We start from the raw sequence: 27,106 nt of genomic DNA, 5'->3' as shown, positions 1-27,106 counted from the left end.
CCTGGTGAGCTAAAGACCATAGGTTTGACTGCACTATGATAATTTTATGTCTTTTCTTTGGTCTCCTCTTCCTAGGTCAAATAAGTCAGGTAAAGGAGCTACTTGGATGGTCACCATGATTGATCTTTTTAACTACCATGGGTAATGAGAGGGCTGAGGATTTGTGCTGTCTGCTAGGGAGGCTGGAGGCAGAGCAGCATGGCCAGATAAGATGGCATGGCCTGTTCTCGGAGCGTGGTGTTACAGCCTGGTGTTTGTTTTGAAATATTAATCTAGCTTCAGATTGGAAAACCTGCTTTTTTAATCTAGTGTGGTGTCCTGTTGGTGCTATCAGACCTTTGTGATTGCCAAAATAGGGCAGAAAAATGGTCCTGGAAGCTCTCCATGCTGATAATCTGCTTTGAAGTGTAAACATGCGAAGTAAAGAGGCATGATTTTTTGAACTGAAGGCCTTATCACTATCTTTGTGGGAGTAACTAGTGTGTGAAAATGCTACCATTTACAGTAATACATATGACACGGATGCTGGGTGTACTTACATCTTTGTTACTGGTACCTGCATGGCCTTTCCACAGTGCTCTCTCTGAAATCTGCTGTACGTTGCTCACCCTGGTGTGAACGCTGCCAAGCTGCATGGTGACAAGGTGACCTCTGCAAGATGCATCCTGCTCCCTCCAGCTCCCTCTGCTTTTGCGTAGAGAGTGAAGACTTGTTTTCAAAGAGCAATGGCATGCAGCTTATCCGAGCTCTGAGGTGCGCACCTCAAAATATGACGTTTGTCTGTTGGCTGCTTGGTCCCAGGATACTTACTTTCATTTTGGAAATGGGTCTCCCCCTCTATTTGGGTTCACTTGCAGAGCTAACGTAGCAATGCCATCTCTTAACAGCAAGAGCCAATCTGTGCAGGGCAGTCTCCCAGGAAGGCAGGCATTCTGGAATAGCCTAATATTACAAGTGTGCTGATTCACATAAAAACCCATGAGTATCTGTTAATATTGCCATCTTATAGGGCAGTGACACTAGAGAAGGCTGAAGCATGCAGAATCTGTCATTAGATTTTTTTTTTGATTGCCCTGTGAAGAAAAATGTGGTTTTTTTTAATGAGTCCTCAAAAGTCAACTAACTTTTGTCTAGCAATTGTGCTCACATAAGCATGATTTCCTTCTAACAAGCTGAAGATGTTCTGCAACAGCAGGAATTTCATGAATATTTCATGAGTAGCTTAAGTTAGAATTTGCAGGATTAAAAAGAGGAAACTGGGTCAAATGCACATGGTGTAAGCATCTAACTTATTTAATGCTAAATTAATGTATTTGAAAGCTGAAGAAGCCGTTTTTGGGGGGTGGGTTTTGGTTGGTTTGTTTTTTCTTTTTTAATTTGGCCATCTTAGGGAAAAAAAATACTTTTCCCTTTGGAATTTTGTGGGCCAAATCCCAGGAGACTTGTTGAAGTTTCACAATGTGCGTAACCGCTTCAGGAGATGCTTTTCCAGCAAGCCCAGCACCTTTCTGCATAAAGGCAACACTGCTGCTTTCCTGAGTACGTTGCTTGGTTTGAAGAATCGGTGAGCAAGTAAGTGCTGTATCCTCTAGAGCTGACATCAAAGCCAATTCCCAATGGATGCAGCTCTTGCCGTAAAGATTTTGAGGGCCTGCTGGAGCATAAGCCAGCACACAGAAAGATGATGGACCCAGGAGGGGGTTATGTATATTTGGAAGGGCCGAGAGAGCTGCTGGGGCTGGTGCCTGCCTGCAGCACTACTGACCCCAGCACACTGTGCTCCTTCCCTGAGACCCCCGTGCTCGTGGCAGCTCCATAGCTTTGTGTTTGAGCTGCTGAGGGTTCGCCGGGAAGCATGTGTGGTTCATGCTCCGCGTGATGTTGGAGCTGTTTGGAGAGCAGAGATGATAGCCTTGCAGTGATAATCGCTGGTGGTGGTGGCAGGGTAAGGTGCATGCAGGGTTTTCCTGGGAACATCAAAGCACAGCTCCCGAATGGTTTCCTGACGATAAACATCGCGTTGAGCATACGACGTTGTCTGCTGTGCGTGCAGCTGATGGACCTACGGAGCGCTGCTGTTTGAGGGTGTGTTATTAGCTGTAGTTGCCAAAGACATTGCCAGTGCTCAGATAAATGAAGTAATAACCTGAAGTTCAGATGAAAGGAAAGGAAGGGTTTTTCGCTCTGTTGTTCCTTTCTACAAATTAGTTGCACAGAGGAGATGGAGAATGTAATGACAGCATCACGTTGGTATTGCAGTGGCCTTATAAACAGAGCTAATGAAATGCAAAAGAAAGGATCCTAATGACCATGTTTTTTCAAATCTTTCCTACACCTGTAGGTGTTTTAGTGGCTCCCTTGCTTAACCTAAGTTAGATTTAATTGTTCTACATCTCTCTTTGGCACTATGTGCAGTGATATTAGGCTTCATTCTGATTGAAGAGATGATGATACAGAAGATACAAAAAACCCAATGTATTATAAACCTCTTCGGACCTGTATATAGTCAGTATGACTGTCCTCAATATTTTCATCCACACATTTTTGCTCTCATGTCACTGTTGTCCTTAATGGATAGTATCTTTTGTCTCTGTGTTTTCAACTATGTAGACATTTTCAGACTTGGTGTATAAATTATGTAAATGACTAAGCTGTAGCAAGACTCGTAATGGTATTTGTGGCTTTTAAAAATATATATGGAAATAAAAAGTACATAAATGTAATTGCTTGCTAGCATTATTGTGGTAAAAGGCATTTCTAAGTTTAATATTGCCTTTTTTTTTTACTACATAAATAACCACCAGTGCAAGATGGACTGTCTTATACCTTTGCTAGTGCAAGTGCTGAGCTCTTAATGTGACAGGAGCTTGGAGACGATAACCCACCTAAGGACTCCCACCAGTCCTGGTTGATGTCTTTGCTAGCCTAGTTCTCTTCTCTGCAGCTGCCTTTGGAAGCCATCATCTGTCCTGCAGTTTTGTGCCATGATGGGTTTTAGGTATTTTAAGGAAACCAAGAAATACAGTGGCTGGATCTATGATTGTTACCCTCCCTTTGTGCTGGCTCAAACTAAAAGCTGACATCGCCTTGTGTTAAGGGAGCCTGAACTGTCCATTAGGGTTTGTCTTCCTCCCATTATTTCTCTTCCTCCCTCCGAAACACCTCCAGTGAGTAATAACACGCAAGTACAAAACATAAAGCCAAAGAAAAACATTTCTTTTTTGTTCGCTTGAGCTTTTGTCCTATCAATTCCATGACAAATGTTTTCTTTTACGGCTGCGCTCTGTCATGTAGTGTGTTTTATCTGGGGTGAACGCTAATGCCTACCTTGGATGCTAAAGCATCACTTTTTTAAAAAAGGAAGTAATGTTAATGACAAAGAGCAAGGTCCCAAGGACAAGTAGACCCTGATCCTGGGGTTCTTTAACTAGAATGGGATTGCTTTAGCTCCAGCTTTTGTGGCTGACTGGCTTCCATCTCTGCTTTTTTTTGTCATAACATTGTGGGTTTTTACAGCAATTAAATCACTACTCAAGAAGTTATTTCAAGCAGAGTTTTGCTCAATAGAGGTCAAGTTTGGTTTCTGTTATTAAAATGTTGAATGTTGCCTCTTCACTAGGAACTGTAATGAAAATTAATTCTGATTTTATGTGGAATTAAATTAATGTGGTTTTGTTTGTGTGTTGTTTTTTGTTTGTTTTTTTTTTCCCCCCTCTTCTTTTCTAACTGTTCAGCTGTGAGATCTGGCTGGCTGCCCCCACCACCACCTGCACTGCCCCCTCGGCCTTCTGTATCTCAGGTATGGACAGCGGTTCAGCACTTTGCTGTGTATTATTCGCTTATTTATGTTCCTGTTGTGGTGGTTAGCACAAGTTGGCTTGGATGTGGCAGCTGTTCTTGCTTCTAAGTTAATGCAAATCTGCAGTTTGCTCTGCAGTTCCCTACATGTCCTTCTTCACTCGTCTGTCTAGCCGGTGTGTTGCAATGTCAAATTACAGGCTAATTAAATCTCTTTGTAGTAGAGCTGACATGCACCCACTAGAAAAAAACTGTAAATTAAAGTCTAGTAAGGCTAGTCTACTAATAAGAGTTTCATGCCTGAAAGGCATGGGCTTGATACCTGCTATTTGCTTCTCAAGCTTCAGATGCTCAGAGGGCGTCTGCTAAGGGAGCCACCCCACGTAAGTTTGTTTCACCCATGGGTTTAAAAAATAATGCTGAAATAATGCCATGTCAGTTGTGTTATTAAGTTTCAAACCATTAGTGGTGTACTTTTGTTTTGCTTTTTGGATAGGTTTTTGTTTGTTTGTTTCTAGAGCATCACACAACCACAGGACAATGCAAATTGACTAAATTGTGCGTGTCTGTGTCCAGATACTTACTTCATGTTTTAGGAAATGATGGAGGATCAGTGTCTTGTTCTTTTTATGTTGTTGGCTGTGTTAAATCTTAGGCGGCCGTGTGCTTCATATGTTACTCCTTTAGGTGAAGTGTATAATAGAAAAGAAGTCCATGGGGGAGCTGATGGCCCATTACATATAGAAACTTGGTGAGACACCTTCCTTGGGCCAGAAGCAGTCCTCACTTCAGTTTTGGATCTATTCTTAAAAGTCTGCTGTTGAACACCTCCTGCTGCACGGTGCTTATGATAGAAATTATAAAAGGCTTGTTGCCACCCTCCAGCTCCACCAGCAGCTCATTGCTCTCGTCCTCTCCCCAGCTGTTTTTAGCATCTGAGTGCAGCTTGTTTCAGCCTCGAGGACCACAGAACGTTCTGGTTTGAGCTTGCGTGCTTCCCCTGACTCAGTATGGCATTAGCCATTGCTGCTAACCCCACATGCTTCTTAGTGCACCCATCACGTTCCTGCTTTGCCTAACGCTCGCTGGAGAGCAGCGTTTCCCTCTGGCTTGCCTGGATTCCATGGTGTGACTCTCTGCCTTGGGCCCACAGCAGCTGCTGTGGCAACCCGTGCTGGCCCTCCTGCCGCTGCTTGGACTTGTAACAGCGCACTGGCTTCCTGCATTGCAAGCACTGCCATTGGGAAAAGCAGTAAATATAATAAATCCTGTTCTTAGGGGAAAACACCATTGTTTTCAAGCAAGGTTCTGCTAGTTGTTCATTTTCTTGTCCTGTGATAGATTTGCATTTCCCTAGCAGGACAGTGAGGAGAGATACAAATTTATTTACCTGTGTCCAGCAGCTTCCTTACCACATCGCAAATACTGAACCAGCTCTTCATCCTACACTGGGCCATGTAGAGTATAAGACCTTTCTAAAACTAAACACAAGAAGATTCTCCTGTGAAATTCTTGATCCAGTCTTCTCCAATACAAAAGCCTATTTTCTGAAAGAAAGAAAAAAAAAAAGTAGGTTCTGTGTCTATTTAGTAATGAATACATAACTGATGCTTTGCTTATATGCATCACTTAATTTACTCATTTCTGATGATTTTTAAAGATATTTAGTTAAATATCACAATATTTTTGTTCTGACATCTAGCAAAAATGTACATAAAACCAGTTCCTGAAAGCATAATAAATGTCACGCTTGTCACATGCGGTTTATTTTATCTCCAAGCATGCCTTTCTGTGATAAGGTAACAGACAGTAGGGAAATATGAGTGATGGGGTCATAATTCAGCTGAGCTGACCCTTACGAATAGCGTGTAAGCAATAGGAAGCATATGGATTACATTAGTCCAGTGGATTACATTAGTCCAGTGAGGCCCTTGATTTAAAGAGCACGAAGAACTTGGATAGAGCGATCTGCTTTCAAAACCAAGGCAGGATCAAGAACTAAAGAAAAGCCATGATGCTGAAATGACACATTCAGCTTTTTCCTGCTTCAGGATTTACCAAACTCTTTTAAAATTTATCTTTTAACTTATTTTTCAGCAATGTTACTGAAAATCCTTTTTTATTGCCCTAGCATTTTGCTGTATGCCTGCAGTTAAGCACTGTGAATGACAAATGTAGCTTGGAAATGAAGCGAACCCCACATATTTCAGGTGGCTGTGCACCATATGAGTATGCTCCTGGTGTGATTATTTTGGCTCAGCTTTGGAAATCAGTTGATGGAGGAGGAGAGGGAAATAATTTCTTCTGAGGACTACAATTTTTCTATGGATGGCTGAGAAGCAGCCTGGACCGGTTGGCTCTTTAGAGTGAGATTAAAGGACTCGTGGGGTGTAAAGGCCAAAGTGCGTAAAAGAGAGGTACCAAGGGGTAGGTATTACATTTCAGTGGAGCAGAAGTCCTTCTGTGAGCTTAATCAATAGCAATATAGAAATGGTATCTTGACTTTGGTCCTGGGTTGCTGATGTTTTTAGTAGAATTTGTTTCAACCTTTAGGAAAACATTATTTTTCCTGTCAGAACCTCCAAGGTAATCAAGCTCAGTAAGTTACTTAAACACTGGTTATTCAGAGTGTGCCAAACATCTCTAGTCATATCACAAACTTATTAAATCATGTCCATGTCCAACTCTGCCTCCATAGTGCAGTCAGCTGAATTATGAGGGAGAAGGACTGTATCCCTGGGTGAGTGGTAAAACTTGGAGCTAATACTGCTGTGGCCTTGTCTTGGAAGCTCAGTGGATGCACAGGCTTACTGTGAGAGGCTCGAGTCTTGGGATCCTACAGAGACTTGGCCAGTTTATGGGGAAATGGCAGTGGGGCTGGCCTCTCTACTCTGGGTTGTTGTTGCCAGCACGTGCTGTTCCACACCTCTGATGGGATAGGCACCTTTACAGATGCAGCTGCATCTCTTCTTACCTCTATAATGGGTTTAAGGGTTGGTGAATTAACTCTGCGTTTCTCTCTTATTGATGGCCTCTAAAAGGCTATGGTAGCTCCATTTCCTTGGATTTTTTTTCTCCATTGCCAAAGTCAGTGTTGTATAGACTTCATATCGGTCCACAAACTGCACTCAAGTTTTCCTTAGAGCTTTCACCAGACATTTCTCTGATGCAGTGGTGCTTTCATCTGAGGTGCCTATGGTAACTGTAAATAAATTTAATAAATAAAAATGGAGAAAAGGCAAGTTTACATAGTGTGGATACACCATTATCTCAAATTTGTCATCTTTTACCCAAATTCCAACCCATATCTCTCTGCACTGCAAGCCATTTTGAATTGATGTTTCCAGTAAGATGCTGTGAAATGCAATATGAAATGCTGTTAGAATACTGAAATCACATTGCTTTCCTATTAAGGAAAGAAAGTAATTCAAGTTTTGCCTAAATTCTGTAAAGGGCAGTTAGAAAGATTAGTGTAGAAACTGGCTCATACGAAGAGCAGAGTTTTGTTTTGGGTAATAGATTATTTTGAAGTGTTTTCCTTCTACTATTGTGCATGTGCCTATGTGTAACTTCACTGACACCTCCTGTAATCCCTGGTAGCACATCTCACACTTAGCAAGTCTGCAGTAGCTGCTTGAGTTTAAGTATAATTTTATCTGTATCAGTTTCCCTATTTTTTCAGACCATAAATGTTTAATATGCTGCAAGCTCCTGTACAGACAGGACAGTGGCAATGTCCTACCTCTCTTGCTCATGTCTCATGACACGCTATAGTTATGGCTTTTCCACTTTATTTTTTTTTGAGTCTTGGGGTTTTTTAAAGTTTTTTAAAAGTTTTTAGGATTTTTTGGTGTCATCCTCATTGCCATCCCCCACCTCGCAAGATGGTATATAGAACAGGTAACCTGTAGCTTGTTGAAATACCTACTGTGTTTCTTTCTGGGCTTGAAGAGGACTGGATTCAGTGGCTCAGGTAATTTTTGCTGATCCTGTGTTCCTAACTTAACAGTAAACTTAAGTCATCAAGGAGAAATGGCACAAAAGTGGCCTTCAAACTTTTGTGTGGACCCAGAGCTGTACATTGGCAATTTATGTAACTTGGAGGCAGTAAAAATCATGATAGGGACGCAATAGCCTATGTAGCTGATTTGCAGTGACACAGATTTCAGATAGGAAATAACTCTGAGTGCTCATGAATAACACTCCACTGAAACAAAACGTGTATGCATATCTGGTATAAGCCTCTGTTGTTATTTTTTTTAATGGAAAACAAAATAATACTTTATTATTGTTGGCTTTTAAGCCTACAGAAGTGATTTACCACAGCTGCTTACTGTGAGAGATTTAGTAGCATATTTATTGTAATAGGAATTACGGGTGAACACTGAAGAGCAAATAGAACTTCAGGATTTTATCCAACATCAGCTCACTCTCTGCAACATTACCCAATTATATCAATGTTCCTTTATTTAAATTACTCTATTTTGGTACCTTCCTGTCCAGTAATGAAGGCATATCTTCAATCCTGCCTGTGCTACATAAGGCGATATGAAAACAGTGAGACTGGAAGAAAACCCTGTGTATCTTGGCTGAAAAATCTGATGTTCCTAGTCTCTTTTCCCAGAGTCTAAATTTTAAGCCTATTGGTTTTGTAAATTCACACTGATTTGTGCAGGACTTTTATTTCTGGAGACCTGGGGAACTGGTTTTCCCACTGGTTTCATGCTGGAAGCTTTGACAGGTGCTGAAGAAATTATGGATGAAGCCAAAGCAGTGAAGTGGAGTAAGTAGGCAGCTGTTAACATTATCAAATTGAAGTATTCTGAGACACTGCAGCTCTGAAGATTAAAATCTCACTGTGATATGAGCTCAAGAGTTAGGCCATCAGTTTAGTGGCCATTGTTACCATTAGATGTCATTGATTTGGTGAAATCATGGAAGCAAAGTCCTGTGAGGGATGATGTGTGGGTCACCCTGCCCAATCACAGGCACCTGGTGGTGTTGGAAAGCGAAGACACTATTCTTTTTAACGTATCCAGTGTTCCACTCTCCAAATGTTACTCGATATTTCATAATTCCTTGAAGCTTTTTGGCCAGTCATCATCCAGAATTGCAAGTGAAAACCCTGGACCCAGTTCAAGAAATTGTCTCTAGTAACATACCTTCTGGTGAACCCACGGAGAACGACAAGCATGGAGCACGCTCAGGCTGGGGCTGTAACTTGTCAATTACGCATGCCCATGCTAATCTGCGGCCCTCAGGCTAAGAGGTGGGAAAGGGCTCCCATCTGACCTGCTGAGACCTCTCAGCCCCCCCGAGTGGGGTGGGCACTTGCAGGCTCCATGCTGGGAGCTGGGCCGGGGGCGTCTTTCCCCTCCCCCCACCAGCGTCATTGGGTAGGGCCAAGATAGTTGGAGGATGAGGTAGGGTTTGCTTATCACTGTTATGGGGTTGTTTGAAGAAAATGTTCAGCCAGCTGAGGCACCTTCTTACTCTGTAAAAGTCCTCTGTGAGGACTTTCCAAGTTCTGGCAGGACACCTGGAGCTTTACGGGAAGGAACTTTTTTGTTACAGAATTTTTTTTTTTTTTTTAAAGTGAAGATTTTGCTTTTGGCAGCACACTATTTGTATATATGGTGATATTCTCCCAGACAACTGTTTTACATTAAACCAAAGGAAATACCTCTTAGCTTGCATTTACAACCACTGTGCAAGTAGACGGTGGGTCTTTTTGATCATCTCCCCTCTTCTGGCTGCAGAATAACATATGTTGTATAATCCATGCAGTAGGTACTGAAGAAGCCTCTAGCTGTAATAAAGTGGAAAGTCTTCTATAACACGAAAGATTTTTGCCATCTGCCACTTTAATATAATACAAGTGGATTATCTTCCTTTCCTGAAAATTAGATATTAAATCTAAAACAGCCAGACAAAATAAATTACGATGTAAGAAGTGGTGGGAAGTAGCACAGGTAAAATTGAATTTAGGGTGTAGTTGATGGATGCCATAAAATCCTTTCTAAAGAGGTTTCTGGAAGAGTGGAAGAAGGGCGAGTGTCTTAATTAAAATGTGTTGTAATAATTTTTGAATTTGGCTTCACATTTATTGTAAAAACAACAATGAAAAAAGCTGAGAATCCAATGCCTGTATCTCTAGTGGAATGCTCATACCCCTTTCTAGCTTATGTTAATCTGGTTTTGTGGAAGTAGAGTATTAAAACAGATTGTTAATGGTTCCATCTGGGTCCTATTCTTTCCTTGCGAATGGGCTGAACGTTGCAGCAATTTGTTTGTATTTACTGCCTTTTTCCTCAACCTTATCGCCGTCCCTCAGATAGCTGGGGGAAAGAAAAAGCTTATCAAAACTTCAGGGCTGCACAGCGCTGGGAAAGCAGGCAGCACACTACGACTCTGGCAGCTTGTTGCATTTGCATCCCTATGGGTTTGTTTTTTTTTTTTTTTTCTGTCTTATCACTTTCAGTTTCTGTAACAAGCAATAAAAAGAACTGATGATTCAGTGTGAGATGCAGAAGACTCACAGAAACTGGAATTGAGACATCTTGACTTCTTAGAAATTGGCATTAAGCGCAAAAATATGAATGTTTAGAAAGGATCAAAATACCTCTTAAATGAATTTACCTAGAGATGATAGAAGATTGCAATGGGCACATACTGAGCGTTGAGCGTATTTAGTATCCCATTTTTTTCCTACAGATAAGTTGTTCTCAGTACTTTTTTTTTTTTTTTTTTTGCAAAGCTAAGCAGTGGCACTGTATAGGTGATGATTATGGGCTATTCCAGTGAATGCACAGAGATATAATTTCACTTTTGTGAGTAGTGCTATTGACTACAATGGGACTATTTCCATGTGTAAAGTTAGCCTGGAGCATAAGCGTGGGCGAGATTGAATTGTAGGAAAGATTGAATATATACTTCACCTCTTGCAAAAAGGCTCTTAGGTAACAGAAATATGAAAGCTCTGCATAGACCTTCTGTTCTGGAAGATCAGTTACAGATTGTCTTGAAAAGTGGGTGTGAAATCTACATATAATCCGGCATTGCAAAGCAAAAGAACTGGAAGTGTAAGCGAAGAACCAGTTGTAAGGTGATGCTTTCTCTTACAGTTATGAAAATCTTTCATCTGAGGCTTTCGAAGCACTTAGTGCTTAAGTGAGCATTACGTATTCCTTCAGAAAGGTACTGTTAAGTATCGTCACATGGAGCAGTGAGGAAATTATGAATGGCTGGTCAAAGATCATGTGTTGAAATAATGAGCATTTGCTATTACTAATGCTCTCCTTCATGATGAGGAATTATCTGTCCTAATGCTCAGCATTGGCCGTAGGCCACAGGTTGGTCTCTGGCCACGTCCGTTATACAGAAACTTTGTTGGATGGTTTTATCTTTGGCCTGAAAGAATGAGGAGGGCATGGCTATTCCTAGAAAATATGAGACTGCTGGGGAAACAGGAGATACAGCCTGTTAGTAACTGCACTTTGGTCTTTGCACAGAGAAGCTCTTCAGGAGATTTGGAATAGGACGCTGTCTTGTTCTTTTCTGTGGTCACTTCCTCTTCTTCCGAAAATCAAGATACTCTAGGGCCTGGTCTGCAAACTATCTTTTGTGCTGCTGGTTGTGCATGAGTAGGGTTTTCCTTGCCCAACTAGCATAACCCGGGAAGTGGACCCAGCCGTACCAGCACAGCAGCATGTCCCGTGTCAGTGCCTTACTCCGTTCTGTGGACATGAATGAGACGCTTCCATTTAGGCATTTTTACACTGCTATAACTGAATTTTCCTTTGGAAGGACGTATTGCATAATGTATAAACTCTCTCAGTGCTGAATTATTCTAAACCCTAATATAATGGTGGGAAGCTTCCTATGGCATTGCTGTGATGGAGGGAGGCAGTTTATTGCTGTGTTTCTGAATAAGTTGCCCCAAGACGATAGTAAGCATGAAGCAATGAAGAACTGAAGGGAGCCCACCTCAGCTGCTCCTGGTGAATCACCTTGTCCTTACACTCCAGTGTAGGAGCTTGGAGTGGGGTATCCAGGACCCAGTCTCACTCTGCCCATGACAAGAGGGGTACCAGGTCTGGTTTTCACCCCACATCTAAATCCGTGAAGGGAAGAAAATCGGTGCAGAGTCCCTCCAACAAAAGATTATTTTTCCTTTAAAATATGTGTGGGGCCAGTGTGGGGAGACATCAGCTTGCAAATGTGTTTGTAAAGCCTCTCAGGCTTTGGCTAGAGGACTTTGTTGGCTTAGCTGAATCGGCAAACCTTCTTTGCATTGATGCACGTTGCAGTTAAACAAAAGATTTTTGTTTTTGCCTGGGTTAAATGCTGTCAGTCCCTGAACAAAATCCCCTGCAACAGCACACTGATTTTTCTGTGCTTGGGCACTTATGTCAGAGGCACATCGCCCTGAGGAATGGAGATCTTTTGCAGAGGAGAACTTGCAGCATTGCTGGCAGATCAATAATGTGTAGACCTGGCTTCTGCATGAGAGAGGAAGGAGATTCTCCAAAAAGCTGAGCCTTACCGTGCCCTGGCCTGGCTCTCTGCCCACCCTGGGGGGCAGGCTCAGTCTGCAGGCTCTGAATAGTGCAGACAGCTATTTTTTGGTACTCTCCTCTAAGCAAAGCACTCAGAAATGGCCTGTCCCATATGCCACTAGGTGGCACTTTAGGGACATGGCAGTCACTTAGTTTTATTCATTATGCATGAGCTGCATCACCAGAACTAGTTCTTTTTTTTTTTTTTCTTTTTTTTTTTTTTCTGGTCAAATGCAACTATTTATTTATTTTTACCACCTGCCTGCTCCAGCCAGCCGCTGCCCCGCTGGCTGCTGAGCTTTGCCATCCTCACGTCCCAGTGACCCAACTTCAGCCCGTGGTAGCACAGCCCTGTGGCACAGCGGTTGCCACAGCTGTTTGGCTGACAGCCACATCACAGCACTTGGCTAGTGAGGAAAAAAAAAAGTGTCTTGCATCAGTAGGAAATGTGATATAAAGCTGTTGGAAATTTTGAAATCTTACCCTTTCTTGGCATCAGCACTCCAATTTATATTTGCTTTCACTAGAACACAAAGTTTGGCATTTTTTCCCTTTTCAGTTCCCTTCAGTTTAAAGTAATATTCTTTTTCAAGGAGGCCATTAAAAAAAAAAAGAGGTTTCTGCAAAAGTTTGGGGCCCCTCCAGCCCTCCCTTGTCCTTTTTCTTATTCTGACCTCAATTTTCCTGCTTATTTGCAATTGCCATTGTAGACTCTGTCTGTCTAGTTACTTCTACGCTGTTTGAACACATAGGCTCTTGAAAAGCTGCATTTTATCTATACATAAATAACATAGGGTTGGTTGTCTTTCTTTTTCATCCTGTGGGACAATTTACTGTATTCTTGCTTTTGATGCTGTCCCTAAATGAATGATTTGTCAAAGTGATGTGCTTTGGGCCCAAATTTATCCTGTGGCTCTGTTGGGTATTTGAGCTTCGCTACCCTCAAATCATTCATGAAAGCCTCATGGACTTTGCCAGGCTACTGTTACCAGTGCTTAGAGCCTTCATTTCTTTCAAATATATAAACAATGATTGTAGAACTCGGGGAGGTTTAGGGGCTATTCAGCTTGCTGATAAAGATATGCTCTGTTACATTAAATGGACTTTTAAAGGTCTTTGATTTTTCTAGACAGGAAAAAAAAGATTGCTTTTTCCATTTCACTCTGTTTTGTACCAGAAATCTACAGTTACAGAAGCACTTCAGCCCATGAAAAGCTTTCCAGAATTCATATGTCAGTATCCAATAGTTACTGAAATCCAAATATTTAAGATATTAATATTCAAATACTGGAAAACTACAGGGTGATTTTTTTTTTTTTAATCATCAGATAACACTACAGACGTAGCACACTTAGAAGAGGAGGGGGAGAGAAATCTTGTCAGCGAAAACACCTTTTCCTCATCACCTGAGCAATTTCACCTGCATTTTTTAAAAAAAGATCCCAAATCTCCCTCCTCTGTGCACATCTTCAACACCATGTGGCTGGAGAACAGCAGTAACCTGGCGGAACTGTTTTTCCCTTGCACTCTTTCTGTACAGCTCTTACTGAGTTTGCTATGGGAGAAGTGGCAGTGGTATGAAAAAGTCCCTCCTTTCTCAATCTATTGAATTCTGTGCATGCTGTAATTTTTATTTAACTTACAGTTAGGCACTGGGAATCTTGTGACTGCTACAGAGCTTGATGGGTCTGCGCAGAAACCTCTTGGCAGCAATGAATGAGGTTCTTCAGTGTGCGACAGGTTATTATCATTATGGCTAAAATCCTGGCCCCTTTAAAGTCTGAGGTTTGCCTTGAACTTGGTTTTAAACACAAGCTTTCACCTGTGTAGAAACAAGCCTTTTTTGAGGAGGGAGCAGGTTGGTGGGTTGCCCCTCCTGCCTGGGGAGCCCTTGTCAGCCTGGCTCCCACTTGGCAGAAGTTGGGAAAGAGGAGGAGAGGTCATCTGCCAGTGTCAAGTGCCCTCAGCCTCCCACTCCTGCCTGTCTTCCCCATCTTGCAGAGCCAGCCTGTGCCTTCTGGACAGAAAACAGCCCCACCATGTTTATACCATGTTCATTTGCACCATGTTCGCTGCCGAATGCCTGGGGACCAGCAGCTCCAAATCCTGCCTCCCTCCCCTTAGCTGATGGTCTGTGCCCTGTCCATTTGATGAAGCAAATGGAAAGATGCTGGGAGATTTCGGGAGAGGCGAAGCAAGGGATTAACCCTCTGTTTTAATTTGCTGCTTGGTCAGATGTGCTGGGAGGAGGGTGTTTTGTTTTGTCGAAGTGTAAACCTGTGTGGTGAGCGTTCAGCTTGGTTTATGCTTGAAACGTGAGGAGGGAAGAAGATTTATTTGGCTTCTTTTATGACTTGTATTTTCAGTAACTTTACTGGAATTTTTGGTATAATTCAGACTTTCTCACTCCAGCCTTGCAAACTTCAAAGACAGAGGCTTACTCTGATGAATTTGCATTGGTTTCAGGAGATGGTAAGGTGACGGTGCAACCAAGATCTTCCTGGCTTTTATCTACCCTGCTTAGTCTTTTCCTGAGTATTTAGGCTGTAAGGGTAAATGTAGAAGAAATTTGGGTACTAGGTCATTCATATTTAGAGACATGGTTCCTAAACCTCCACAGAAAAACTTTTCTCTTATTTTCCTAGCACAATAAAATGCAAGAAAATGTTTTGGTTTTTTTTTTTTTTAAATATGCAAGACATATGTCATCCATTCAGCTGTCATCCTAGATCTCTATTTCCCCTACTGTTGAATTGTTAAAGTAACTTTTCTTTTGTGTGTAACGTTTCCTTTCATTGACTTTATTGTATGTGACTGCTAGTCATTTTCTGGGTGTAGCAGTGACTGATTTGTTGTTGCAGACAGAGCAAGCATCTGAGGTTGAATTACATCCTCAGATGAATAGAGCCCCGCCGCAGGCAGAAGAAAACAGTTCAGCAAAAAAGGTGAGACCTGTGCACATCGTACCATTGTGATTTGCCTTCATCAACAAATGTGGTTGTTGTAAGCTTTAAAGCAATTAAACGGAGGTTTATGGTTACATTTTACATGTTAGCCTTCTCTGGAGGTCAAGGCGCTGGAGAGAACTGGGATCGCATGTGACATCAGCCCAGATAAATCATTAAGAAAGCTCTTAGTACATACACATCGGTGTACGGGCTTTAAGAGAGGCAGCTTGCCATTTGTTTCAAATCAATAGGGCCTCGCGGAGCCTTAGGGGAGACAAAAAAGAGGTTGATTGTACTTGACCCCTCTTTCGCTGTGATTCTTCCAAATTGTGACGCACTTCTTGCTTCCAGTTATTGAGGATTCAGTTTTGATGTAAACACACCTGTTTGCTAGAATCTGCTACTAAATGTACATAGGCTGGAAGAGATTTGCTCAAGATGTGCAGTTGCTAGTATGTTTTTGTATGACCGTTTGTATAAAATAATCACTGAAATTGCAATGGCACTCTTCACAGGGTCGTGCTTTAGGGATAGAGTGGCCTTAGGAGTGGCTGTGAGCCTGTCCCCATGCTCCCACTGCCTCCTTCCTCCTGCCCCAGCCAGAACAGCTTTTGATAGGAGGCAAATGCAGATAAGGTCTGCCCCTCCTGCAGCCAGGGAGCACCTACAAGACCTTTGCCTAGCCCAACCAAGAACTGTTAGCAGGTGCTGTGCCTAGTGCAGACCTTGCCCAGGGAGCATCATCACACTTCTTACCCTAACGAGGGGCACAGACAAATGTCTGGTGTAACTTCCTATATGTGATAGGGCTTTCCAGGCAGCGTCCTCGCTCTTCCTGTGCTCACTGCATGCTGCTAGTAGCCTGGCCTTGCTTCTTCCTTGCTCTGCTTTGCAGCCCTGCTGGGGAAATTAAATCCTTCTGGTCCACCTACTTCTTGCTCACCTTCGTCCCACCTGGCTCCCCAAAATGCAGAGAAGCCCAGGCTGTGGGGTGTGGGAAGCAGGTAGTTGATGCAGTGCTGACCCACCTTCCAAAGCCTGGTGTGACAGCAGCCAGCCAAAGAGCCCTCGCGGAGGGCTCTGCTTTTAGGAGTTGGATCATTCCTTCCCGTATTGTGTTTGAAATGGAAGAGGATTGGTCTGTGGATTTGGTCAGATTTGGCAATTCAAGGTAGACTGGGATTGTGCGTTTGGCATCCCACCGATTTATAGTTGTAGAAGGCATACATGAGCTCCTCGCTAGCCGTGTGTCATGTGTTCGCGGGGAGCTGCACATAGCGTAGGATTTCAGAGCATGGTATTAGCTGAGATCTGTGCAGTGCTGGTCAAAAGATCTCATAGTTTTCTTTTTTTTTTTTTTTTCAGTAATGGCAGAACTCCTTTTTAATGTTGGAACCTCTTGTTTCCTTATAATTCTAATTCCTCTAATTATAATCCCTGTAATACTAATTATTGATCATCTTATGTTGGTTTCGTTCTGTATCACTCATAGTAGTTTCTTCTGCTGAGTCAGGCTGCTTACTACACTGTTGAGGTTTTTTTCTTATCATTGCTGGGTCATTAAGTGCTTCCTCCTTTACTTTTTTTCTTATTTTATTGATATTTGGCCAAAACATAGTAATGAAGATAGTCTGGCCTGGTAAAATGTGCACTGTGCAAGTGAAAATAAAACTTGATCTCTGGTCTTGACTGTGGCACTAAATGTATAACCTTTGTTAAGTCACTTCATCTTTTTGAGTCTTAGCTTTCTTGTTCATGAAATGAGGCAGTAATAGTTATACTTCTTATTGAAGAGATATAATAATAAAATACACTGAAAAGGATATATTTGTATTTCAAATTTAAAACAGCTGTAAGGCATTGAAACTACTTCTCATTGCAAAAGGAAGGATGTCTTAATTTAAAATAATGAAAACACTTCTTACCACTGAAGTAATGAAAATCCAGGACTCTTTGTTTTACCTACAAACCAGACTATTTCCTTGATGTGACTTGTCAAGAGAAATAACCGGCCTTCTACACTTCCAACACGTTAATTTTGCATGGTTAATTTTATACATTTGTCTTTTTAAGCTATTTTCAGTGTTGCTTCATTTAAGAGAGGAGGGGAGAAGGAAGAGACTCTGTGCCAGATGGGTGAGGTAGTGAGTTGGGATGCAGGTGATTGATTATTGATTCTTACCAACTGAGCATAGTTTAAAAATAAATCTTGTTTTGGTTTTAATGCTTTTTGGGTCAACTAGAGGCTAGTATATGTATTTATATGCATCCCTCTGCGCTCCCAAATGCACACAGAGCTATACAATCCAGTTCTGCAGAGCCTGTCATCCAGATAAAGACAAAATACCAGTATAATAATTTCATTCGTTAAGGGGTTGCAGGAGTTATTGTTCCTTTTTTCAAAGTCAGAAACCTGAGAGGCTATTACCAAGCTCTGAATTAAGCTCTATACCTCTTTAAATTATGAAATCTTAGGCCAGCTGTCAGCAATTTCAGTGTCACAAGTATTCACCAGCCTAATGACAGGACACACATGGCCTGACTTAATGTTGCTGTGCTCTCCCTTGCAGGAGGTTGTTCTTGCTCAGCCGCCCTCCAAACCTGCCCGCAGGAAGCTCCGGACAGAGACGCAGGGGCTGGAGACCCCCGAGCTTTCTCCCACTATAAATGTGACTTCTTCCCTGCCAGCAGTCAAGCCTCACCTCCCAGTCCAAAAGTAAAAACCTGTACCAAGCATGCCAAACTGCACCATGAAATCTGATGTGGCAGGGTTTACTCTTTGCATAATTTTGTGCTTAATAGTTCTGATTTTGAGAATGTTTCGCAAGATACAGGTCTCTAAAATCTACATCCGTCTTCTCAAATGCAGACTAAGTCTGTAGTGACAGACCCAAGGCCTTGCGAAGACATCTGGTTCAGACTGAAAAAAAAAAAACGAGCTTCCCAAATCAGTTGAGCGGTTCCTGGCAAACTCTGTATCAGTAAACTGAATCTGTGCTGCATAATTGAAGATTAGAATAAGTAATAAGACTCCTAGGATGCCCCTAAAGTGCTATTTTGTGCTTTGGGAGTGCGTATTCTGTAGTGGTTCAAAGAAAAGATAACAGCATTTGTTAGTATCTCAACTTAATCCTGTCTTGTCTTTGTCTTTCATAAGATGTTTAAATGACCACAGAGGTATATTGCCCTTTTTTTTTTTTTTTTTTTTTTTTTTTTTTTTTTTTTTTTTGTCCCTGTCATTATTACTTTATTGCCTATGGAGAGTAGTTTGAAGCAAAATAGTGAAGCAGAAAACTGACAGTTCACTGGAAGATAACAGCTTAAAGACCTCCCTGTGCTGCAAAACAGATTCTGTTGCAAAGATCAGTGCCATCAGCTCTGTTAAGAGAAAAGAGCTAATGGGGACTGTGGCCCACTGTGGACCTTATTTAGGTAGGGCATCTGTGTTAGATCAAATTTGTCACTAAAGAGCTCTTGATGCCTCATGTAAAACTTTAAAATAATCTATTTGGAAAAGGGCTTGGATATTTGGCCAATATTTTCTGTATTCTCTTTCCTTTTTCCTGTTGTTACCTCTGTTTCTTGGAATAGGTTGGTCCTTATGTGCAGAGCTGTCTCTTTTTGTACCTGTCTGCCTAATTGTAATAGTTACCGTGGGCTACAGAGTAATAGTATTAATAGGAGAGAAATGTTTTATTTAAGCAGCAAAAGAAATTAGGAAATTCCATAAGCCATTTACCTGTTCCTGTTTGCGACATCGGATGGTTTTGGTGGAAATAACTGCTTTGGATGAAATGAAGATTAAATTTTAAAGTAAAGAAACATCAGAATCAGCAGTGCCCCAAAAAATCTGAGACATTGTTTTCATGCAGATGTCCTTTCTTTCCACATAGAATGATTTTTGTATTTTCTCCTGAATCTTTAAACTTTACAAGCATCTGAGAACAGCTAAAGCAAAGATGCTGCAATAAGCACGGCTATGGAGGGATTATTCTTAAGAGGAATCAGACTGCAGTGATTTAAAAAAAATTGAGGCAGCCTAAAATGTTTCTGTCACTCAGGTTAACAAGTGTGACCGTTTTACTTTCAAATAATCTACCTGATTCAGCCATCTCATTTCAGTGTTACATTTTTCAGCTCTTAAATCTGTAGTTTTACCTTGTCCTTGAAATGTAGTCCAGTGTGTATAGAGTACAGAAGTGCAAAATGGAGAGCTGGTCTTCTTGGATCAGCCACTGCTGAGGTTCTTAATTGAAATGTTTTCTATTTATCTGTCTGGCAGACAGTCTTCCAAGCAGAAAAGGGCTATTCAGACTGCTATACGAAAAAACAAAGAAGCCAATGCTGTGCTTGCCAGGTTGAACAGTGAGCTCCAGCAGCAGCTGAAGGTAAGGAATGCATTTAAAACAGGTGACAAAGCTCACTGCAGTCAGTTACGTGTCACCTCCAGCAGAGAATCTTGTTCATCCTCTCAGATGAAACCTACTGCATTGTTTCCTGCTTTCTGGAAGGGAATAACTGTACAGTGTGTGTGGGTAGGATGAGGTTTTCTGGAAAAAGTTATAACCTATGGGCCTACAGCTCCACTGGCAGTTAGTCTAAAGAGTGAACTTGGTCTTTCTGAAAGTTTTGATGATGCGGTGATGTCAGTCAGTGCGGAAGAGCAACTCAAGAGTAGTTTGCTTTCTTCTGGTCAGTTGTGCTGCTTAACTGTCTCCTGGAGTCAGGCATTTGGTATACATGGACTGGCTAAACCATGCTTTTACATGAACATCTAACACTGATTTTTAATGCCTACTGACTTTTCTTTTAACATGTTCTCAAGGGACTGTTTTCTTATAAGTATCAGCTCTATTTTTTTCTGTTGTCTCAGACCAAAGGTAGCACAGACTAGTTTTTCATCTGCTACAGCTTTTCCTTCCTTGCATATTATGAATACACTTGTCTGGAAAGGGAGATTAACCCCCATTTACATTTCTTCAGTCAAGGTGAAACTTTGACTCCATGTTCCACTTTAACATAATTTCTTGACTGGCTTTCAAGAATCTCCCAAGAGAAATGTAGGGTGGATGCTCTATACTGAAATCATAGCAAAATATGGGACGGTGGTTGAAATAAGCACGGAGGTGAAAGCTTTCAATGACAGCACATTGCCATCATTCCTTCGCTCAGGTCTTATCCGCTTCCATGTGCTATCTTCAGCGTGCTTAAACTCCCCAACCTTCATGAAACAGGCCAGTGCTGTTACCTGTATTTTACAGTAGAGTGAAGGAAGCACGTAAAGACAGAGATTTGCCTGAGTTCACACAAGAGCAGAAAACTGAACTTATCCTTCGAGTTTGTATTGCTGCCTGGAAGCTTTCTGATGGAGAAGGGCCTTGATGTTTTGATGGGGACTGGAAGGCTTGATGGGTACCCCTCAGGCGCAGTAAGCTTGCACTGAGGCGGGGGGAGCGTTCAAATGTGCCCCAGGCCTGGGGCTGTGAGCCTGGCCATATGGGGTGCCAAGGCTTGGAGGAGTCACAGGTCAGCCCGGCTCCCACGCAGGCTGAGGAGCCCTTTGATGGGAGGTCAGCGAGAGCCGGGTGCCCCACAGTGCAGGGATGGCCTCGAGACCAGGAAGGGCTTTCCTGAAATTGCTGATCCCCAAAGCCTTCATAGTTAGTTTCTGACAGAGACTGATGATCTTCCTGACACAGCTGCCAAAGAGGTCGATTGCAAAGCCTGTGTCACCTTAGAAAGGCTGGTTCGTTTCCAGAGTGAAAGAGGTTGGTTGTGTGAACCAAAAAGTCTAAGAAAAACAAAAGCAGTTTTGAGGGAAATGCGATTTCAAAATAACAAGATCTTTTCTTGTAAAAATGCCAAATTGTGGTCAGCTTCGCTGCATCCTAAGCTATTCCACTGGCCAGTGGATGACTGCTCCTCTCGGTGGTCACTCGAGCAAGCGATTGAGCCTCCATATTGCACAGCTGTAAGGAGGAGGCAGTAAACTGCGTGCGAGGCGGTCGTGTGGCATTGGTACGGTGTTTTGAGACCACAAGAAGAGTTACTTAGACACCAGAGCCCCAAGCTTCCAGTTAATACCAGTGGTTTGCCTGGCTGCTCTTCACAAGAGCGGGGTGGTACGTGTGAGCATCCCAAAAGTTATGGCACATCTCTCTCTCTCTCTCCTGCAGGAGGTTCACAAGGAACGAATTGCCTTGGAAACACAGCTGGAGCAGCTGCGTCCCGTCACAGTCTTGTGACCTCCTGCACCACCCTGCAGTGGCAAGAGCGGAGCACACAACCCGACAGCCTTGCAAGGAGAGGAACGCAATGCGGCTGGGTGGTTTCCACCGAGGTGGTGGTGGTGGGGGCAACCGAGTTGTCAGGTCTTCCTTCACCCTGCTGCATGCGTTTGCCTTTGCAGGTGAAGAAGGTACAGAAAACAAATATCTGGCTGACGGGTATTTCTGAGCAGGGGGATGCTTTGCCTTCTTTCCTCCCTCTTCCCAGCCTAATGTGTAAATGCAGTTTATCACTGAAATGAATAACCCGAGAGTATTTTATTTATGTAAAGAATTTCTGATTTATGCGCGTTCTGGCAGCACCTCCTGCCCCGATTGTGAAGAGGTACAGCATTCCTGAATTTTTGCTTAAATTTAAAACTCGTCCTCTAGATGGGCTTCTGGATGTTACTGATTCCTGTAGGATTGTGTCATGGTAGAGTACCTGTGGGTTTAACGTACTGCAGGAATAAAACTCATTAGACGTACAGAGTCTTTATCCTCAATCACATCAGATAATTATTTTCTTAGCACTGTTTATTATGCAATCACAGATGTATTTTAATGTTAGAGAACTTGTATTTTTTAAGTTCAAATCATGTGAGAGAACAGTAAAAAATACTAAAATTTAATTATTTTGGAAATTGAAAAAAGATATATCTGTTTTTTGAGCTATAACTGTTTCCTATCACCAGTGTTTGATCACTTGCTTGCAGCTCCCAGTGTCTCTGCATACTTTTAGCATGTTTGAGATCACTGGTTTATAGCTTTTTTCTTTTTTTTTTTTTTTTTTTTTTTTTTTACCCAACAGCGTATTTCTAACAAGAAGTTAAAAATTCATTCTGGGCATTTTTATAAAAGCTGTTCTATGTACATTTGTATTAGTCTGCTTTGTTGTCTTAATGGCTGCTGACTTGTTTTAAGGATGTGTACAAGAACTGTATTTCCAAAAGAAGAAAGGTAGCAAAAGTGTTATGTATGAGGTTATAAAATGTGTGATGGAATTAATTGCCTTCTACAACAGGCTTTCGTTAAGGTTCCTTTGCGACTTGCTGGAGATGCTACTGATAGGATGAAGCTGCTCATGCCCATCTGTTTTCTAAATGAAGAAGCAAAGATTAAATTTTTACCTGAGTGTGATCCAGGGTCAGCTGAATTCCGTGGGGATTTTTCCCATGGATGCAGTGGTCGTTCGCTTTGGTCTCAGTTCTCACAGTGGAAGCTGGTGACTAATAGTGCTTTATTTCTTGGGCTAGTACTCTTACATTGGGCGACTTCGGACATAACAACATCAGCCCTGCTCTCTCCGTGGATATGATGTGCGCTTCACTGCAAGGGAATGTCACCTACCTGTTATCCATCTTAAATGTGATGCTGCACGTGTTTCATATCCTGGTGTTCTCTGACCTGATTTAATTGTACACGCTTGCCTTGCAGAAACGGTGCAGCAGCCTTCTGCTGTTGTTGCTGTGGTGCTTTCTCCCTGTGGCTTTAGGACAGCCCTGGGGTTGAGAGGAAGGAGAAGCAGGTTTGAAGCAGCTGGATAGCCTCCCTTCAGGGTGTATCGTGGAATGGTTGCTGTGGGGGATCAGAGGACACCAGAGCAGCCAAAAGTTTTGTTAAGAGATAAGACAGACATCAACGGGAATGTTTGAAGTGATGAGAAAGCAGCCTACTTTTGCTGAAAGGGATGTGGATGTGGATGTGGGACATGGTTCTAGAAGTTCAAGCCCAGCTTGGATAGGGCTCTGAGCAACCTGATCTGATTGGAGATGTCCCTGGTCCTTGCAGGGGGGTTGGACTAGATGACCTTTAAAGGTCCCTTCCAACTCAAACCATTCTGTTATTCTATGATTCTAAGTCTGAAGGTGAAAATAAACTTTTGCAGAATTGTTACTGAAAATCTGTTTTTGTAACACATTGGTTTAAATTCAGCTAAACATCACTAGCAACAAGCAACGACCATTTATCTGGATTTGGGACTTTTTTTTTTTTTTTTTGTGCGGTTGTTGCATAGCTGGGGTCAGACAGCCATTCCTGGGCAGTGACAAAGTGTGAGAACTGCAGACTTTTCTGGGAAGCTGCTAAACAGCCACTGCCCTCTTGCTAGTAGTGGTACTGTTCAGAAGTTATCGATATTTGTTTCATATGTTCATAACACTGAGTAATTCCTGACATTTTAATGAAATCGTGCTCTTTCTTTCTTTGCTTTTTAGTTCTTGCATTGGCATTTGGTTAATAAACCCCTCTTATTCAATAGGAAATAATCATATGGCACCTTTGTTTTTTATGGGTGATTTTTAAGGAAAGCTTTTCAATGCTTACAAACAAATGTGCACATTGCATTTTTAAGGCAGTGGATGATGTATGTTTGATAGGGGCTCTAGCATAATCCTTCATTTATTTCACTAGGTTATTCATGTAATAGATGCTCTTCAATGGAAGAGTGGAGAAGTCTATTTTATATGTCTTTTTCAGATGTAGCCCTTCTAACATACAGGGTGTTTTTCATTCACGGGAAATTAGGGTACTTGGTTAGCCAACAATGAAATATTTACTTGTTTTTTTACTCTACCACAGGCAGGACTTAAATTTAAAATTTGGCCATCCTTGCATTTTTAGGGATGCAAACAAATGCCCCACTCAGCTTCAAGAGTGTGAGTTGATTTGTATTCTGTTTGGTGAAAGGTTGGCTATGACAGCGATACACTACTTCGCATAGAGAGTAAAGTGAAATATTCAAGGAGAAATGTTGGCGTGTTATACATACAAAGCAGGAAGTTATTCTTCTGTGTGTCTCGGTACTTAAGCATTGGTGATAGCCCATGCAAAATGAAGAAGTGTGTCTGGTTTTGGGAGATTGTTACCATTTTGAGAGGGAGAGAAGGCATCACAAAGCTGTAGTGCTTCTGGCAGTTGCTCCACATAGCCAGACTTGTGGCTACTGTTAACAGACGCTGGCTGGTCAAAATTCATATCTAAATCCAGTATCACAGATTTTCTCAAAAGATACTTTTCCTTTGGAAAAATGTAGGTACAGCACAATTATAATTTCTTGCAGAAACCATTACTTTCTGAAACTTTGGATAAGAGATGCTCCTAGACCCAAGGCATAGTCCTACCCATGCGTAGTCTGGTCCCGATCGGGGCTGAACTACAACAGCAGACCGTCTGGTCAGAAGGGGAAACCTCACAGACAGTTTGCTCGATGTTCGGGGCACTTTCTTGAGCTACAGGAGAGCAATCACCTTTAAGTGTGCCCTCCCATGTCTTTCTTTTGGTCATGCATTTCTTTATGGATCTGTTAATATTCATATCACCTGATGCCTTTTTATGCCCAGCTAAGTGTAGTGACTGATTGCCTTTGTGGATCAAGCCGTTTTTGTTTGAGCTTTTAAATAAAAATAATGACCTGATAATTAGGCAAGAGGAACAGTTTCCATTTCAGAGGCATTCCTTTAAAGAAACTGCCTGTGAACAAACATTAATCCTTAATGATCAATGTTCTTCTCCTAGTGATTAAATTTCTACTAGGATGCAGTGGAAACATTGCCACCTCTTTCCAGATCGTTCTCATTTCTCTCTTCCAGAGAGTTTTGCTGATGTAGCAAAAATGTTGGTGATTAGTGGGTTCAGCCCTGTTATTGGTAAGTTGACAAATAACCTTTTTAACTCAAAAGATTATCTCCAAACCATTTTTTACGTGCGTGGCAGTAGTTTTGCTGCTGGGAGTCCTGTATCCACATTGCGGAGAGGAACTTGTTTGCTTGTCGCCTGGATAGTCCCAGCTTGACAGTGCCGGGGCTAATCCGCGCAGGATGGTGACTACTTGCACTGTAAAATGATGCCAAAGGGACGGTTGGGACTTGGTACCCTTCACAGAAAGCACTTAGGATGGGCATGACAGGAAAATTGCCTTTTGGTGGTGCTTTTCTCCCAGCTGAGCTTCCAGATAAGGAGGAAGAGAGCCTGTAAAAGTTGCTAGCCAGGGAATGAGGGGACTCTGTTTTCCAGCACCATCGGCCCTTCGGCCTTCAGCGTACACAGACCTTGACAAGAAAATACATGAGGTTATAAAAGAAGGAAAAGAGGCCCTCATTAAGCCACATATTTTATTGACTAAAGAGTAAAAGTATTTTTTCAGGAAAGAAAACCCCAAGTGATATAGTACCTTTGAGAAGAGATGATGTATTTTGAAGCTTTTTTCAGCTGTCTCCATGATAATGTGCTATGAACATATGCATTGTTTTACTCTGTTACTGATTTTTTTTTATATAAAAAATCGTATTGGAAGCATTATCATTGTTAATCTAAAAAAAATACCCTGAGGCTATTATATATTTGAATTTTAACTTATAAAGTAGATAGCCAGATTTCAGCAATTTGTTTTCACAGCTGCAGACTGTCCACGTGGTAAGCTGCAAAATGTATAGTGTTCTATACTATGCCCATCTAATTTTGGAAAATGTATGTGATATGGAGCTGGGTGCTACATTAAAATAAAAGCATCCATTAACTTCAAATTGCCTTGCTTTTGTGGTTTATTTGGGATGTTGGTTGTGCGGATCTGCCAGGAGAGCAGAAACTGTGACTCGCTGTGGAAAAAATACAGCATTGAAATGGCTGACCTTCAACTATGAAAGATGAAATCACTTATATTGGGATTGTGTGTGTGCAAGAGAGAATTATTTAAAGTGAAATCATATTTCCTTAGGCTTCAGTTAAGTCACAGCTTCGTCTTTACTTTGTCAGGCCTCGCTTTGTCAGAATTCAGACGTCGCTCCATGATTAAGCCCAAAGAGGTGCACCCTTTTCTAACCTGGACAGCAGCACCATGAAGGAAAAGCCCTTCCTGGCATCCATCAGACCCTTGGCCGGAGGGTCCCCGGGCTGGAGGAGCGGGAGGACTCGAGCTGTTCTCCCCAGCACCCCTGTGGTCAATGTTTTCGGTCCCTCGTGAACTGCAAGAGCTGAAATTAAACTGGGAAAAGGAAGACATTTGAAGAGCTGGCCTTCGCGGGCAGGGAGCTGGAGGATAGTGTGATTTTTAAGAATTAAAAACTCTTCAACTAGTGTGATTTTTAAGAATTATGTGGCAGCTATGCAAAGAGCAGGGCTTTAAAAAAGGAAATAATTAGTGATAAATTAATTCTTACAGCATTAAGCCATGACAAGAGATGTTTTATTGGCCTGAAAGTCTGTCTCTGGTGCACGTGAGGCACAAGGCCAAGACGTTAAAAACTTGTAAATATCCTGTAGGGAGCTATTCTGCATCGGCAGCCGGATGGATTTAGATGGCTCCTCCGTTCTTAGTTTTTACAAGTAGATGGTACTCTGGGGTGCCTTCATGCAGTTCTAGATTGGCTCTCCATATTTAAATTCACATTCCCAATAATATTTCTTAAAAATTAAAAGATGTAGCTTCCTCTTCTAGAAAAATAGTTCTTTGTGGAAGTGGGAAAGTAATGAGAAGCTTCAAAAGTCCTTTCTTATCCTTCCACTGTTGTTAAGGTAGCACCACTTCACAAGCATGCCT

The 27,106-nt window shown here is 41.9% G+C and overlaps 1 protein-coding gene across 1 annotated transcript in view; it reads left to right on the top strand.

Annotated features, from left to right (window-relative positions):
* The window catches only part of REPS2 (RALBP1 associated Eps domain containing 2), a 102,434-nt gene extending 76,341 nt beyond the window's left edge, over nt 1-26,093 (top strand). Inside the window, exons 14-18 of the mRNA XM_086753861.1 lie at nt 3,735-3,799; nt 15,218-15,301; nt 17,875-18,020; nt 19,587-19,692; nt 21,481-26,093. Of these exons, the coding sequence (XP_086609987.1) occupies nt 3,735-3,799; nt 15,218-15,301; nt 17,875-18,020; nt 19,587-19,692; nt 21,481-21,549 (470 nt within the window). The 3' untranslated portion in view covers nt 21,550-26,093. The remainder of the gene's footprint in view (nt 1-3,734; nt 3,800-15,217; nt 15,302-17,874; nt 18,021-19,586; nt 19,693-21,480) is intronic.
* Nucleotides 26,094-27,106: the final 1,013 nt, after the last annotated feature.

The sequence above is a fragment of the Chlamydotis macqueenii genome, chromosome 1 (assembly GCF_036417535.1).
Source record: "Chlamydotis macqueenii isolate bChlMac1 chromosome 1, bChlMac1.mat, whole genome shotgun sequence".
In the NCBI taxonomy this organism is placed as follows: Eukaryota; Metazoa; Chordata; class Aves; order Otidiformes; family Otididae; genus Chlamydotis; species Chlamydotis macqueenii.
The sequence above is the reverse complement of the archived record's forward strand: the minus strand, read 5'-3'. Positions and strand labels throughout refer to the sequence as shown.